Source organism: Chelonus insularis, unplaced genomic scaffold (genome assembly GCF_013357705.1).
Source record: "Chelonus insularis isolate UGA/USDA-ARS -01 unplaced genomic scaffold, ASM1335770v1 contig_41_pilon, whole genome shotgun sequence".
NCBI lineage: Eukaryota > Metazoa > Arthropoda > Insecta > Hymenoptera > Braconidae > Chelonus > Chelonus insularis.
This window is the reverse complement of record NW_023276571.1, coordinates 130021-146609: the sequence shown is the minus strand read 5'-3', so window position 1 is coordinate 146609 and position 16589 is coordinate 130021. Positions and strand designations below refer to the sequence as shown.

Here is a 16589-nt window from a genome sequence, read left to right as displayed (position 1 = left end):
TCACTATGAAATGTTATTTGTGGCGGTGAGATGTCCGTGTAATTATCGTTATCTTTATCATCATAATGCTGCTTTCGATGATCATCAAATTGACTTTCAACAAACTTTCTTGCTTCATTGAATTCATCCTGATTATTATCATCACTATCTTGAGAATATCCATGGTCTTGAAATTGATTATCATACCCTTTAACATTATCTTGATTATCATTTTTGCCAGCTGACAATTCCTTATTCTGACATTTAGAATTGGGTCTCATGCTCGTGACACTTTTTTCAGAAGTTGTCGTATCACTTTGACTCTTCTCGACTGCCATTGTTGAATAATATTGCTGAGGAATTACAGTTGTACTACCAGACCAATCTGAAATAGAAGCACCTAATTCAGCAAGAGAATTATCATCAGATTTGGTACCAGAGTACTGACAAAATTGGCGAACCGTATTGTTTGAGCTTGACCATTCTGACATGGAAAGACCCATCGAAGTATCTTCACTGTGAGAAGAACCTGTTATGTATGAATTACTTCTAGGTTTAACGGCAATTTTAACAGTACCATCAACTATAGTTGCTGATGTTGAGCTTTGACCATCTTCAAGTAATCCTGAATGTAAATCATCATGAAGAGTCCGATTTTCATCACTAGTATCACTATCGCCTTCTCCACCTCCTCTCGGTGTCTCAGTGCTATCAGTAACAGTCACTTTAACAGCTTCTTCAGGTTTGATTTCCATATAAAAAGTTTCAACATGACTAACAACAGGAGTTTCAAACATCGGTGAACTTGGAGGTGAAGGCCAATCTTCTGAACTTTGAACTTGAAGTTTAGCTCTTCGAGTTTTAGGAGATTTTGAGTCATCATCTAAACAATCGATTGGAATATCTGGAAGCTCTGAAGATGTTCTTCGATCATCTGAAACTGAAGGCAAAGCAGTACCTGAAGGTGGATCCGATGATAATGAAGGCTGATGATCACTAGACATCAATGACTCATCATCGATACTTGGAGATCTAGAAGAAGGTTTAAATGAATCTTCCAAGTCACTTTTATCTTGTTCTGAAGTTGTCGATCTCTCAGATATTCTTGAAAGAGTTCTGGATAAAGCAAAAGCTCCATAATTAGCTAAGATTTCCGGGCCAATTGTATATGCTAAAGCACCAGGAAAGTCGGCAAGATCTTCTTGAAAACTATCTTCATTCTGACCATTATTACAAGTCGCTCGGTGATTATCATCTTGAGGATTCCAACCAGCATCTTCTAAACTAGAACTACCTGAACTTTCTAATGGAAAAGGTTTCCAAGCATAACTAGTTTCTCTTGGTGGATGAGATGCGCTACTACTTTCATCTTCAAGAGAACCTTCTCTTTGATGCTCTTTAATCATTGAAATTTCTTGATGATCAACAATTGACTGTATCACTCCTATACCTAAAGGACGTGCTATTGAACAAGAACTGGAATCTGGATCTTCACGATCTGGAGTATAAGTATTAGTTTCTTCACTTTTCGATCTCTCAGTACTTAATCGAGATTTTTTATCTAAATCTGATTGACTTGGATCAGCAGAATCCATCCTTGTTAGTGGTTCATCTTCAGGGAGATCTTCAGCATCTTCTTCATCTTCCTTTCTCATTTCCAAATACTCGGGAGTTAATTCAACCTCAACCAGTGTTTTCTCATCCATTCTATCAACGTAATCTGGAGATGATATATCACTGTCTCCACCCTGCATATGAATTTGAGCATCTAAAGCATCCAAAGTATCTTCACTGGTATCTCCAGAATCCAGTCGACGTTTTTCTTGGAATTGAGCTTGAAAAATAGCTTCATCAAAAATTTCATTAACATCTTCACTCACAGGCTCTTCTATATCAGAACACTCTTCAATTGAAATTTGAATTGGAGATTTGACCATATTTGGAGCGTTATCTCCATCGAAATAATCAATAGCTGTTTCAACTTGATTTTTAATAATACTTACTGTTACATTTGGAACATCATCACGTTCAATTGAACCCTTTGGTGAGACATCATCAACCGTCATTGATAATGATGAACCAACATTCATCATTTTACATTCAACATTCTTCTTTTCTCCATCAGAACTATCAGTTCCACTTGAAATTTCTTCTTTCTTTTTGACTTCCAAAGGCTTAGTGACTTTATTATCTTCAATTATATCTGGTTCAGCTGATGACTCTACAGAACTTTGATCAATAAATCGAGTAGCAGATTCAATTTTAGGCCTTTCAGTAACTTCTTTTGATTTTTGCCGCTTATTTAACTCATCTTGATTTTCTTCATAAGGTATTAAATCCGGACAAGTTGTTATATCTTGAAATTCATTTAACGGAGACTCGAGATATTGAGTAGAAGGTTCAGTCATTGATTGAGAGTCTGTAAATATCTCTGGAACTGTGCCGTCAGTACTATCAGATCGATGATTTGGAGATATATCAACTTGAGGAGGAGGTTTTGCTTCTTTTTTCTCACTAGAAGTGCTAGGAATTTTAGCTTTATCATCATTATCATCCACCGTTTGATCTTTACTAGATGGTGTATTATTAGCAAAACTTTTGTGAACAGTCGAGGCTGAAGTATCTAGAGATTGAGATTTTCGTTGGTTTATTAAAGATTGAGCAATATCTTCACGTTGGATAGTATCTGTTTCATTTCCTTCATGTGTTTCTGATTTAGCTTTAACAAATGGTAACACAAATTCATTTTCTTTCTTCGGAATAACAGAAGGTTTTGGTTTTAACGGTGGTTTATTTTCAACTTTATCAGCATTAATTTCTTTTTCATGCTTGTCTGATTCTGTCACTTCGATTATTTCAATATCTGTCTGCGTTTCTTCTTCATCTTTAACAACAGGAAGCTCATCAACTGGACTTCTAGCTGGAGATCTCGAAAGAGATCGTCTATTTGGTGATACTTTCCCATCAACTGATTTCATCCTACTGATTTGCTTCAGAGATACTTTTTCATTACCATCTTTATCTGTACTACCAAGACTTTTTGATATTCCCAGAGATTTAGGTCTTTGTTTATCACCTTTTAATGCACTTATTCCTTTGATCATATCATCATCAACTGAGGCAGACTTAGCTCTTGGTTTCTTTGGCTCTTCATCCTTAGAGGATGAAAACGATCGATCAGAAAGCCTTGTTACTGATTTTGATCTACCTTTCTGAACGATACTTATTTCTGGTTCAACATCAGTAGAATCAATGATAATTATTTCTTGAGGCATTTCTCCAAGTTTGAGTTTTGATTTATCAATTTTCGGTGCTGGAGATACTCGAGATTCTTTTGATGCTGTTTTCTTAAGTGGTGGTTTGTCACCTTCAAGTGACTTGGACTGTTTTTTAAAATCTTTCTTTGAATCAGATTTCGATTTTTTCATCTTCTTCGGTGAAAGATCTTGAACAAAATGTTTACTCTCCATTTCAGGAGACAAAAGAGTATCAATAGGAGCTTTTTCTTCAGCTAATGACAACGATTTAGATCTTAAGGGTTCTGCATGAGGTCTAAGCATAAACGGATTAAAATCTGGTACTTTTAAAGAATCTAATTCAAATGCTGGTTTGACTGGAACATCATCTAGTGGTAATTCAGCAACTGGATCAACAAAATCATCATAACCTGTGTCTATAATTTTCGGTCTTGATACTTTTGTGTGAGAATTTTTATTTATTTCAGAAAACCTTGATTCAATTTTATCTAATATTTTCTTAGTCTTCTCAGGAATGCTTGGTTTTTCTAAAGTTTTTGGCTTCTCTGCTGGCTTTGATTTATCCAACTTCTTTTGTGGAGATGTACCAGACTTTGGAGAAATTATAACTTCAGATTTAACGTCTTCACTTGTTATTTCTATCACTTCTTTCATTAGCTTTTCTTTTATTGGAGACTTGTCTTTTGTTGGTGATTTAGTAGGAGACTTTGGAACTCCTTTAGTTGGAATTTCAGGTAAAGGAATTTTTTCAATACTATCTTGCTTTTCAAGTGAATCATCGGGAACTTTTAATCGTTCTTGGTCCATACTAGAAACTACAATATCAGCAAAGTTTTTGATAGCCTTTGATGGTGATTTTTCAGAGCCTGAATCTTTAGGACTTGCAATTGGAGACTTTTTCTTATCAATCAATGACGTGGATTCGGTTGGCGATTTTTTCATCTTTTTATCAACAACTGATATGATTGTAATATTAGGATCAATTGGAGATAATTTATTATTTTTCTTGTCAAGACTTAAACATTTACTAATATTTATCACTTCAGTTCTAGCTTTATCTAACGATTTAGATCGTGTGGGGCTTTTTGACGGTGACTTTAATATACCTGATGGACTTTTTTCTGAAGAAATATGAATAATTTTGGGCTCTGTAGGCGAGAGTTTAGGGCTCAAGGATTTGGGTGATTTTGATTTATCAGGACTAACTAAAATACTTTTTGGTCGTTCATAAGTAAATTTGCTAAAAAGATTTGGTGCTGGTGGTAGTTTAGTTAAATCTAACAGAGAAATATCTGTAACTTGTTTGATAGGAATCTTACCAAGGTCTAAGGAAGATCTAATTGCCTTGACAGATTTTCCGCTATCTGATTCAGCTTTATCATCAGATGCTGTTCCATTCATCACATGTCTCTTATGTAATGTATATGGAATATCATTGTATGGTTTTTTACTTGAAGGTCTATCAGAAAACACATCTTCATCTCCAGAATCCGCTGGAGTTAAATCAATCGATTTTTGATGCATAAGCATATGTCGTTTACTATTGGATCCAATTCTTTGTCTTGAAGGATTTGGATCACTTTTAGTCCTTTCAACTGGCATATGTCCACCTAATCCTTCTTCAAAGCCTACAATGACTCCTCCAATAATTTTAGGATCATATTCAGCAAAAGCTGGTTTTTTCACACTCTCTCGTTCATTAGGAACACCTATCACAGTGTCTGTTCTCGATTCCATAAATACTTTAGCTTGTCTTTCACGTTCTCTTCGTTCTTCTTCTTTTCGAGCTTTCTCTAGACTCCTCCAGTCATCTCTTTCTTTTGGAATATCATCCTTTTTATCTTTTTTCCTTGTTGGTTCTTTATCATTTTGATCAACATATTCAAAACTTTTCCGTTCTTTCGAGTCCAATCTTTCTAAACTCCTTCGTTCTCGTGAATCAGCTTTACTAAAGCTTCTTCGATCACCTCTCCGCTCTGCTTTTTTATCATAATTCTTTTCAACAGAGTCATACCTTTCCATGTGATTTAACCTTTCAATAGTTCTAGGATCAAAATCGAAGGTGGATCTATCACGAGAATCCAAACGTTCAAAGCTTTTTCTTCGAGCATCTCTAGGACTGTAACGATCAAAGGGACTTTTATTGCCTGAATCAATCCTTTCCCAAGTATGACGTTCATATTCATAATTTCTTCCAGGACTTTTACGTCCTTTTGAATCAATACGTTCCATGCTTTTCCTCATCTCTCTAGAGTCTAGTCTTTCAACACTTTTAACTCGAGGTTCTCGATCTCTTTTTCCATTTCTTTCTCTTGAATCTAATCTTTCAATACTCGCTCTTCGTACTTCTCTATCATATCTTTCTCTTCCATGAGATTCACGAAAATCTAGCCTTTCCATACTTCTTCTTTCTCTTGAATCCATTCTTCCAATACATCTTCTATCACGTGAATCACTCTTTTCAAGTCGTCTCATTTCTCTGGAATTTTCTCGTTCAATTCTCTTTCGTTCTTCTCTTTCAAAACTTTTCTTCTCTTTGGCCAAAAGTTTTTCTAAACTTCTAGCATCTTCTCTCTTTTTATCCCGATTACGTCCAAGACTTCCAGTCTCAACATACGATTTAAGTTGATGGTCTTCCAAACTAACGATACTTCGTGCTCGAGTTGTTCTTTGACGTGCTTGATCTAAAATACTTTTATTAGCTTCAGGACTTAAATCATCATCAATACGTGATTTAGGTCTCATAATACCTTCATCACGTAACACTTCCGAATCAACATGAGTAATTTTATATTTAGGCTTTAAACTTTTTAATTCATTTAAAACAGTTAACTTTTGTTTCTGAACTTGAACTACAATTGGATCTTTACGCGAATCTTGATGTGGTAACGGGGGTTTACCTACCTGATCAATAGAAGCAGTACTACGTACTTCAAACTTTCTTTCAATTTGAGTACTCGTTCGTTGAATCCGAGATTCAGTTATTACAAGATTATTATTACCACTATCTACTTTAGGTGTAGTTGAGTGCCGATCGACCGCTTTACTCTTAACATTTTTAATATCAGCAAGAACTGATTTGTAATACTGTTTATCAGTGGATTTAATTGATCGATGTTTGACGAAGGAATCTGTTTCAGAATCCATTTGGAACATTTCATGTTCGATTCCTTCGTCACTCTGATCAGATAATGCTTCATCTGGAGGACTAGAATAAGACTCTGGGTACTCAAATTCATGTTCTCGCTCAAGAAGTTCATAAGAATCATGAGAAAGATCATCATGAGATAAATCAGCTCCCGGTCCGGACTCTTCATGGCCCGACTCGGTTGACAATGAAGAGGTACCTGGATAGGAGCTACTATAAACGCGTTCTGGTACTGAATCGTGATCTAACGAAGGTAACTTGGAGCTTGCAGCGCTATAAGAACGATTTGTTTCATCATAGCGTGTAACTGGAGCATCCAATTCACCTTGAGATGGAAGTTGAAAAGGGGCAAGATTGTCACTTTCCAACTTATCATCATTTGTTTGTCGTGCGCGTCCTGAGTCTTCGAAACTCGTAGCATAAAGTTCACGACAACTTGACGAACGCTGCCAGGGATGTCGGGGTTGGGGTCTTGGTGGAGGAAATTCAGGGGGACTGCTGTTAGAGGGGCTGATACGACCTGTTGATGATGTTATCCGTTGTTGCTGATGTAGTTGCTGCTGCTGTTGCTGCTGATGGACACCCATAGTACGTCCCTGGACTTGGTTGGGAGTAGCTGGGGTATGTACGTCGATAGAGGTGAGCGTCCGATAAGACGTAGCTGTGTCGTCTCGACGGTGACTCATCCCTCCCATCGAGACACTCGTCACAGTCGTCGGAGAATCCAGTGTCATCGAACCGCATGACAGAGACAGTGCTGGAGTTCCCAGTGCTATTGCAAAAAATTATCATCATTACATCATATCATCACACACTTAATTAAATAATAGCTTTTTCATTATCTTAAAGCAAATGTTTTATCAGCAGTCAGAAGCAAAACCATGACAGTTGTATTTAATCCTTTAAGTAACTGTGCATCTCTTCAAAAATTACTATTATTAATAATTGATTAATTTATTCAACCCTCAGAGCATACATCTTTGAACAAAACTTGGAAGCATACATTTCTTTTGAATTTAGGTTATATTTTTTGTAGCTAAAACGATGTTTTTTATTAAATACAATCATCATTGGTTATAAAAAAAAAAAATTTTGGGGTCTAGATGATCCCTTGTGTGCTTCGAGGGTTAATATTGATATAATAACCAAGAAATGTCTGATTAAACTTCAAATAAGTATAAAATTAAAGGATTAACAAACTGTCAAATACAATCACAAATTTGTCAAAATAATCGGTGCTCATTCTGCCGATTTATTTATTTATTTTCAATTTCTAAGTTAATGCAGCTTGAATTGACCATAAAAAGCACTTGAACGATCGCTTTGCAGCGATCAACTACTCTACAATAGGACAAGTTATTTACAGTACTGAAAAAAAAAAATTCAAAAAATAAAAAAGCGTTTTTTTTATTACTTTGGTAATTTAAGAAAAATATCTTTTATTGTGGTGGTGTTCGGTCATGGTACATACCAGGGTCGCCGAGGGGCAGGAGGGGATGGGCAGAGATGCTGGAACTGCCCATAAGCGAGCTGCTTGGGGTGGCACGATAACCTCCCCCCTCCGAGCCCTGCAATGCCCTACCACCGCTAGTCTGCCGGAACGAATTGGACCTGCGAGCAAGAGAGAGTCAAGTTCAGCATCAGACCTATGCCACGCCAGGATGATAAGCTTTTTTTTTGCTATAATTATTATTTGTATCCACTGTGTTTTCATTTCATCTCTCCAGACCTCAGGCGTTCAGGAATTTTCATTTGTTTCAATTCGGTCATTTTTTTTTTGCTCTGCTTTCAAGAACTACAAATTTCTTAGAGCTTTGCCACTGAATAATTAGCAGCAAGTTAATAAAAACTCGAGCTTTCAACAGAAAAATCATGTCATTCAGAAAACTTTTTAATTATTCTGAATACGTGCTTCTTTCAAACTATTTATTATTATGATTGGCAATCAAATTAAAGAGTTATCTCATTCTTGTCATTTAAATGAATTATTGCAGTAATTAAAAAAAAAACAAACGAGAAAAAAAATAAATATTTAAAATATGATAAAATAAATTTGATGAATTAATGTATTAAAAGAGTAATCTTTCATTAGCTTTTGATGCTTTCAACTAAGAAAAAATTTTAATTATATTATTATTTCTTACGATTATTTATAATTAATATGTTATAATACAGTAAAACCTGAATAAATGAAAAATCTTTATTTTTAAAGATAAAAAAGCGACTAGCATTTAATTTAATCGATACTCCATAATTAATTTGTTTAAGAAGACATGGTCAATAACAATTAATAAATATATTGGACTGAAAACTAATAAAAATATGATTAGATATATATCTTTTATTTTTTTTTGAGGAAATATTAAACAAATTAAGGCTGGGCTTTACTAACCTCAAATCATCTTAAATTTTTTTTTTCAAAGTGTGCTTCTTTTCATCGGTTATTTTCATGTAAAAAATATTTATAAATATTCAGAAGAGTTGTATACAGATAGGAGGACAAAGATTGATAGCCTAAGTGCAAATAATAATCGTAGAATAAATAAGTTTTCAGCAAAGGACTCATGACAAGTGCGTCCGCCATGACACCTCGGGATTGACTAAAAAATTACTTATTCTCCGATTATTAATGCACTTATACTATTAATCTTTGTCCTCCTATCTGTATACTACTCTTTTAAATATTCATAAATATTTTTTACATGAAAATAACCAATGAAAAAAAAACACTCTTCGAGAAAAAAATTTGAGGTGATTCGAGGTTAGAAAAGCCCAGTCTGAATAATTAAGAAAGTGAATGATATATAACGCGATAAATATGTCTATCAATTAATTAGCATAAATGTTGATAAATCCTTACTAATTAACGTTATTTACAAGAGCTAACTATGAATACGGGTGTGATGTATGTGAGGTATTTGATATATCTAATTGTGACTACGTTATTAACGGTTTTCATCGATAAATTAAAAATACCAAATGTGTCAAATAAATAATAAAACGTTATGGTAATATTAAATGGATCCAGTTAAGAGGTTCATTGATAAATAGTGATAATTATTATATTAAACAGTTAATGTATAATAATAATTTAAAAAAAAAATAGTAATAAGTATTAGCAACGAAAGATAATTAATTAGATGAACCAATGATATAAAAATTGATGGATAGACGACAGATATATTTATTGAGAGAGAAAAGGGATAACACATCGATCATTCAGGTATTTCGTGCCTGATGGTGAGCCTGACTCCCCGCCACCTTTGTCCGAGCAGGCAACACTTTGGTATTTAATTTTTTTATGATTTAAATTTACTAATCAATGAATGTGCGTGAACGTGAAATGATTGGTTAAAGTGACATTTTGAGGATAAAAAATCTTATTTTATTATTGACTATGATTTTCTTTTGCTATGGTGCTAATTGAAAATTAAAGTGCATAAATATCAATATTTAAATTATTGCAAACAATATTTTTATTTATTTATTTTCTTATTACTTTGAGAAAAAAAATTACGAGAAAATAAAAAAATTTTTTCTTGAAGATTTTAAATACTCTACTGTTGAAGTTAAGTATGAATTTAAAGTAGATATATTATTTATTCATCTTATGACCAAGAATGATCCATTGTTCGAAAAATAAATCTTAAATTAATTGATTTATAACAACTCCACGTTGTGAATAGAAACAAGGCTTTTTTTTTTATAACAAAAAAAATTATGAATTTAAAAATCTATTTAATTCAATACAAAAATGCTTAAATTTCCTAAAACTGACTTATTTAATTAAAAATTAATTTTATAAGAATAAAAATAAAATAGCTCATTATATTTTTTTTACTATTTACTAAAAAAAACAATACTGCTTTCATAGCAAAAAATTCCTAATTCAAAACATAATACTTAACTCAAATTATTTTTCTATTTTAATAGCAGCAAAATATATGATACTCAATATTTTTTATCAACGCACGTATATTTATTTCAATCGATAAATCAAATAAATATGTTGCTATCAGAAAAAGAGAATAACTCATTCGATCTGAGCAATATTTATTTGGTTAACGTAATTTCTTTTCTCAACGTAGCAAGAATAATTATTTAACAAGAATCATATAATATTTGTCATTTCTTTTTCTCAACAAATATATATCTTTCATCATTCAGCTTCTATCCTCATCACATCATTATTTCTATGCTTTACATTGCTTTAATAAAAGACTTTCTATTTACTAAAATTTTGTATTCAAACAAATTAAAAACATAATTATTTACTCAAAACTCGAGTTTATTTTAAACTAACCTAGGATCATTATAAATTTAATTAAAAAGATTTTGAATGACTGCTCTATTGTTTGAATTATGTTTAAATCTTAGAAGATAATGAATTTCAATAAAATTGAATTATTTGTTTGCAATAATTGTATAATCTGATGATTTAAAAAATTAGATCATATGAAAAACAGAAAATTTATACCGAAATATTCTTCAGTCCGGCGAAAAGCGAGACCGTGCCACCTCCATCATTTTAAAACAAACACTGTGACAATTATTTGGTGCGTACATTAATGAAAATCATCAACTTTTCAAACCAACATCTGGGGTCCAGGTTCAGACGCAATTTACACATGCACTATCTACAGTAATACTTCGGGGTTTCTTTGTTTTATATAAAATTGTAATCAAAGTTAAAAAAAAGAGAATTTTTTAGCATTCGTTTATTTCTTGAACACTCACCTTTGAAATGTTTGACGTTTTACGTAATTCTCACGCACGAATTCGACGATTTGTTTTTGTGTTTTTCCGCTATACCTGTTACATAGAATAAATTAAATTAGAATATGCATGAAAACTTTTTTTGTAAGCTTCTACATTATGTAAAAATTAATTCAAGAGACGCTTTGCTAAAAGCTTTTGGTTAAAGTCATCCTATTACTATTGTTAAATTGAAATATTATAATATTTATTCAATATAAATCATTTTTAACTCTATTAATTAATTAATTAAAAATACTATCAAGTGTGAAAAATTAATTAAACATTTGCTCCAGATTTTAAATGAATAATAAATGGACAAAAAAATATATATATTGCAAATTTGAGTGTTTAAAAATACAAGACATAAAGTGTTTTAAGTGGTTTTTGATGTTAAACTTCAATGAATAAATTACAGAATTAAATACACTCTGGAATGTTTAAAAAGTAACTACAAAATACTGTTAACCTTGAGTGTACTTTATGTGTTTTATTTTAATGTAAAATTCTTTTACTTCTTTTTGTTTAAAGTAGTTGAATATAATTTAGTAGGACGACTACCTTCACAAAATATAAAAAAAAACTGTAAATATGAGTATAGATTTACCTAAAGGAAGATCCACGACTGAGCACTCTGGTTTTCTGACGTAAAACCCGTTTGACAACAGAACATCGAAAAAAACCATGATTTTCTACGCACTTTTTCCAAAAGTTCTTGCATTCATTCCGACCGTCAAAGAAAAATTCAACAGTGTCTTTGTAATAACCATAGCCTTCAGGGTGTAGTTTTATTAAAAATCGTTTTCTCTTAAAGCTTATTTTTCGTATTTTCGCCCAACTGAAGGTATTAATTTTTGTAAAGCCTTGAAAAACTACAATGCCCATGTGAGCCACTGCTAAATTTAGTGGAACGCCTTCATGATCCTACATTAATCATAAAATTATAAATAATAATAAAACTGCAATAAATATATCTATTGTATTTTTATTGATTCAATGATTACCTTCGCTTGATGCATCTTCATCCCATACAATTCGCAACGTCGTGCAGTTTCTAAAAGATTTAGATCCGCTTCTGCTGGTGATTGTCCCCTAAAAAACAGAAAAAAAATTTAAATAAACTTAACTATAACATTTACAATTAATTTAATTAATTTAGAAGAATTTATCTTAGATTATTAGTTTTCAATAACAAATGAATCTATATATATAACTAATCATTCGCTTTTCTACATTAATATTAATCATAAATAATATTCATAATGAAAAGCAATGAATTAATGATCATATTCTCATTAAAGATTAATTCATGAATAAACAATACTATTTACAAATTCTTACGCATGTCTTTTATGATTTTCCATAATCCTTCGTTCAAGCTCATGATCCTGATGTGGTACAAACTTATATGTTGACAGATACGTATGATCTGGGTAATCTTCAATGACGTAATCACCGCATTCAGCTGAAAGGAAGAGAACAATAAAACAATAAGCTATGACGATTCAATTTCTCTACGAGTCTACTTAGTGATTTAAATTAACTCCTCATAATAATCAACTAGGAAGATAGATTTAAATACGTATAACTTACCTTGTACTATATAACTAGCCATTAATGCCGCTGTATTGTCATTACATTGCAATAGACCATGAGCTAAGTCTCGCTTAATTTGTAAACAAAACAAGTATCGGGTGAATTCTTCTTCCAGCTGACCGGGATCCGGTGTGTAAAATTTTACACAGAACCTTAGAAGTGGGTCTACCAAAGACAATCCTACTTGCCGACACACTGGTTTCTCCAAGTCCAACCAGTACTGCAAATTAAAAATATTTATCATTTAATTAATTGTTTATTCAAAATTTTAGTTAAATAATTTTTTATTTAACTTTTATTATTTATTTTTATTTAATATTTGATTTAAATAAACCAATTGTTTTTCAAAGCACTATTATTTGATATTTTAATTAATTTAATTAGCTAGAAGCTAATGATATAAAATTAAAAAAAGGTTTTTTGCTCGAAACTGAATACTCGTAGTAAGCACGATACAACTTGATATCTCTAGCATGGCTTCATTATTTGAAAGATACCTAATAATAAATATTATTTAAATAATACTATAAATATTTCTAATAATAAATATTATTTAAACAAGAGAATGTAATAAATTCATAATGCATTCAAATTTAAGTTAAAAGTGTAATTAAAATTTTAAAAGCATTTATATTAATTTTAATTAATAATAATAATAAATTAGATGTTGATAATGAAAAAATATTTCAACTCAGATCTCTGCCATGCGTACTTTGAGAAAGGAATTTCCTTGAAGATACAAAAATAAATATTGATTGATCATGATTAGTGATTACCTCAAAAAAAGCTTGATAACAATGGCTTAACGATTTATTCGCTATTAAAGATTTCTATAGATGATTAATTTTCTATTTATAATGTTGTAAAAATAAATATTCAACTCTCAAAGCCCACTCAAGTAGAAAATTTTTATTCATTAAAAAAAGAAAAAAAAACATAGTCACCTTAGTTCCATTTGGCTCTTGATATTCCAATCCAAAGTAATCAGCTTCCAAGAGATTCAACTGTTTGCAAACTTGGTCAAATAAAAGTCTACCTAAAGCTTTTGCCTGAAAAAATATAAAAATTTAGTTGATAAATGTTAATCCTGAAGATAAAATTTTTAAATATTTCTAGATGATTTATTGTTCACAAAGAACATTTATCTTAATTCTAATTTTGTTTTATGTACACAACAGTAAATATAGTGACTTCAAAAAATCAATAGGTCAGGTTAGTATTTTTCTCCTTCATTTGCAGTTCCATACACTGAGATACCTCAGTACATAATCTGTCCTAATAGCTCATTGTTGCGGAAATAATAATTTTATTAAAAAAAAATCCTACACATACTAGAATAAATAAATTACCTAAATAGAAATTTGTTTACTTAAAAATTAATTATTATTAATAAAACATTTTAAAAAATACGTCTCCCTTCTTGAAATCAGTTTTTTGTTAGTCTACCAACAATTACGACATTATCCAAGTCGATAGTTTACACGTGAATGAGCTATTCAAGAATGATCGAAGAGTACTTGTAAGTCAGGCCTATTAACCTCAATCGTCAATGGGTTTTTGAATAGTCCCGTAGACTGCTACTACACACCTAGACCACATTAAATAGAATCTTACTCAATTTTATGCTATTTATTAATCAAGAATATTCAAGCAATACATTTAGACACTTCCTGTATGCATGATGTAACGGACTTGAATTTTTAAATAGATTGATATTCTAATTAGCTAATAATTCTTTTATAATTTGAATCATTTACTCCAAAAATGAACAGCAAGAATTAAATGTAATTGCTAAAATTCCAGATGTAATATTGAAATAAATTAAAGCAATGTTCTTAAATGGAAAGGAGTTCATTAGCTGATACTATTTGAAGACATCAACCAACGTTGAGTAACATACTGGCCAGTGTATTATTTTTTATTTAGAAAAACAGCCTAAATCATAAACATTTAATGTAATTAATGATTGATTATGATAAATAAGAATAAGTAAATGATAGAAAGTAATACTAAACTCACCTGGACTTGAAACATGGTAATTTTGTCATCAAGCATTTGAACTTTAACAGCAAGCATTTTACCAGCTTTTCTAGGTGTGATTGGTGGTGTACGGCTGCCACCGTCAACACCCGCTGGAGTTGAGTGACTATGAGGCATTTTGGAACCAATCATGCCTAGATTGTCAATATCATTCATCATATCTCATCTGCGTCGTCCTTGTTTTCACCTCCCGTGGATTTCGTTCAATGAAGATTCATTGAGCTCTTGCTTATCGTTAGGTTTTCATCTGAATCAATTATTTTGATATGTGTCAGAAGTTAAACATTTAAACTATTTCTATCAATTTCTTTATTATGATATTATTTTAAAATAAATATTTAAAAGTTTAATTCTTATTAAAATGATTTATCATGTGTGTGTTTGATTAAGAAATAAAAATAAGAATTACAAAAATTGTTTGAGTATGACACAACAAAAGTTTTTTGGGTCATATTTTCTATTTAAGGAGTTAGAAAAAAATTCATTTATTCATCAATTATATTAAATTATTAAAAATTGTGTAATTATTATTATTATTATTATTATTATTATTAATTTTTGTTTATATAAATTCCACGTTTTGGTGCTACAAACACTTAGTAACGCATCCAAAGAGTTTTATTTTCAATTAAATACTTTAATTTAAAATAAATAATTTTTTAAATATAATAAATGATATTGTTAATGGAATATTAAATATTTATGTATGATTAGAGGTTAAAATAGGAATTTTAAAGTAAAATATGATATGAAAAACGACTGTTCAAAGTAAATATGACACTAGTGTTGGTTACAACTCAGATGAAACTGATAAGTAAGGGCAAATACAATCTATTGAAACAAGTTTATAACGAAAAAAGTCAAAAATATATACATTTTCTCACTTGAAAAAAGAGGGAAACACACTCACGACTACATAAGCAATTTTCTGACGTCGATATACGCATCGTATGTCCTCTTAGTAATTTAGCACGTCATCATGTAAGAAAAATGTAAGCAGTAAATGATAAAATAAAAGCCAAGTTTCACTTCAATCGTTATACATTCAACGATACACAAAACGAGTCATAGGATGAAGAAAAACTCGTTCATGAGGTAGAGTGCAAGTTTAACACTGAAGGAGCACGCCCCAAAACACGAAGACCGGAGCCAGAGTTCATTGATCACTCGTCCTGCTACCCGGCATTACTTGGATAATATTTCCAATTTTATCAACTTTTTACAAGTAATTACACTTAAAAACTTACATTTAGGTTATTAAAAAAGCTCCAAAAGGGGCTTTTTCACTATTTTTGGACGATATTGCACAGTCAGACGTCAGGAAAACCGTGATGCCAAACCAAACTAAACACCCACAGAACCCTGAACACTCCACCACCTCTTACTTGCTCGTTCCATCTCTTTCTAACCTCGTTTGTATGTGTAGTGGCAACGCAGTGGTGCTCAACGCCATCTTTTTTTATTAAAAGCAAGTTTCATTTTTCTCTGACTCAACGATGCTTTATTAGGTATTAATTTTTTTTACGATCTCCGTAATTATTATCATTAATTTATATTAAAAATATATTAATATAAAAATCGTTACTTGAATATAATGTTTACAATACACTGTAATAAATCAATTGATTTATGGTCAAAATATTTTTGTCTAAAAAATCAATTTTAGTCAATATTTTAGGTTAATTTTCTTAACAGTTTGTATATTATATTTTTTGAAACTTTTTATTAAAAAAAATATTTCTAAAGTTATAAAGGATGTTAAAATAATATTATTTAACTTAGAAGTAGCAAAAATAATAATTTAAAATTTAATT

At 31.2% G+C, this 16589-nt stretch overlaps 1 protein-coding gene across 4 annotated transcripts in view; it reads right to left on the bottom strand.

Moving 5' to 3' along the window:
• LOC118069643 (FERM, ARHGEF and pleckstrin domain-containing protein 1-like) overlaps positions 1-16278 on the bottom strand; it is a 29365-nt gene extending 13087 nt beyond the window's left edge. Inside the window, exons 1-10 of one of the 4 annotated variants that reach the window (XM_035087888.1) lie at positions 16023-16278; positions 14755-15022; positions 13680-13784; positions 12733-12955; positions 12481-12604; positions 12144-12231; positions 11747-12063; positions 11122-11196; positions 7856-7995; positions 6905-7156 (exon numbers count right to left, since the gene is read on the bottom strand). In XM_035087888.1, the coding sequence (XP_034943779.1) occupies positions 6905-7156; positions 7856-7995; positions 11122-11196; positions 11747-12063; positions 12144-12231; positions 12481-12604; positions 12733-12955; positions 13680-13784; positions 14755-14934 (1504 nt within the window). In that variant the 5' untranslated portion in view covers positions 14935-15022; positions 16023-16278. Of the gene's footprint in view, positions 1-6904; positions 7157-7855; positions 7996-11121; positions 11197-11746; positions 12064-12143; positions 12232-12480; positions 12605-12732; positions 12956-13679; positions 13785-14754; positions 15023-15659; positions 16003-16022 lie in introns of those variants that run through there. The other 3 variants (XM_035087885.1, XM_035087886.1, XM_035087887.1) reach the window with 3 other exon arrangements.
• Positions 16279-16589: the final 311 nt, after the last annotated feature.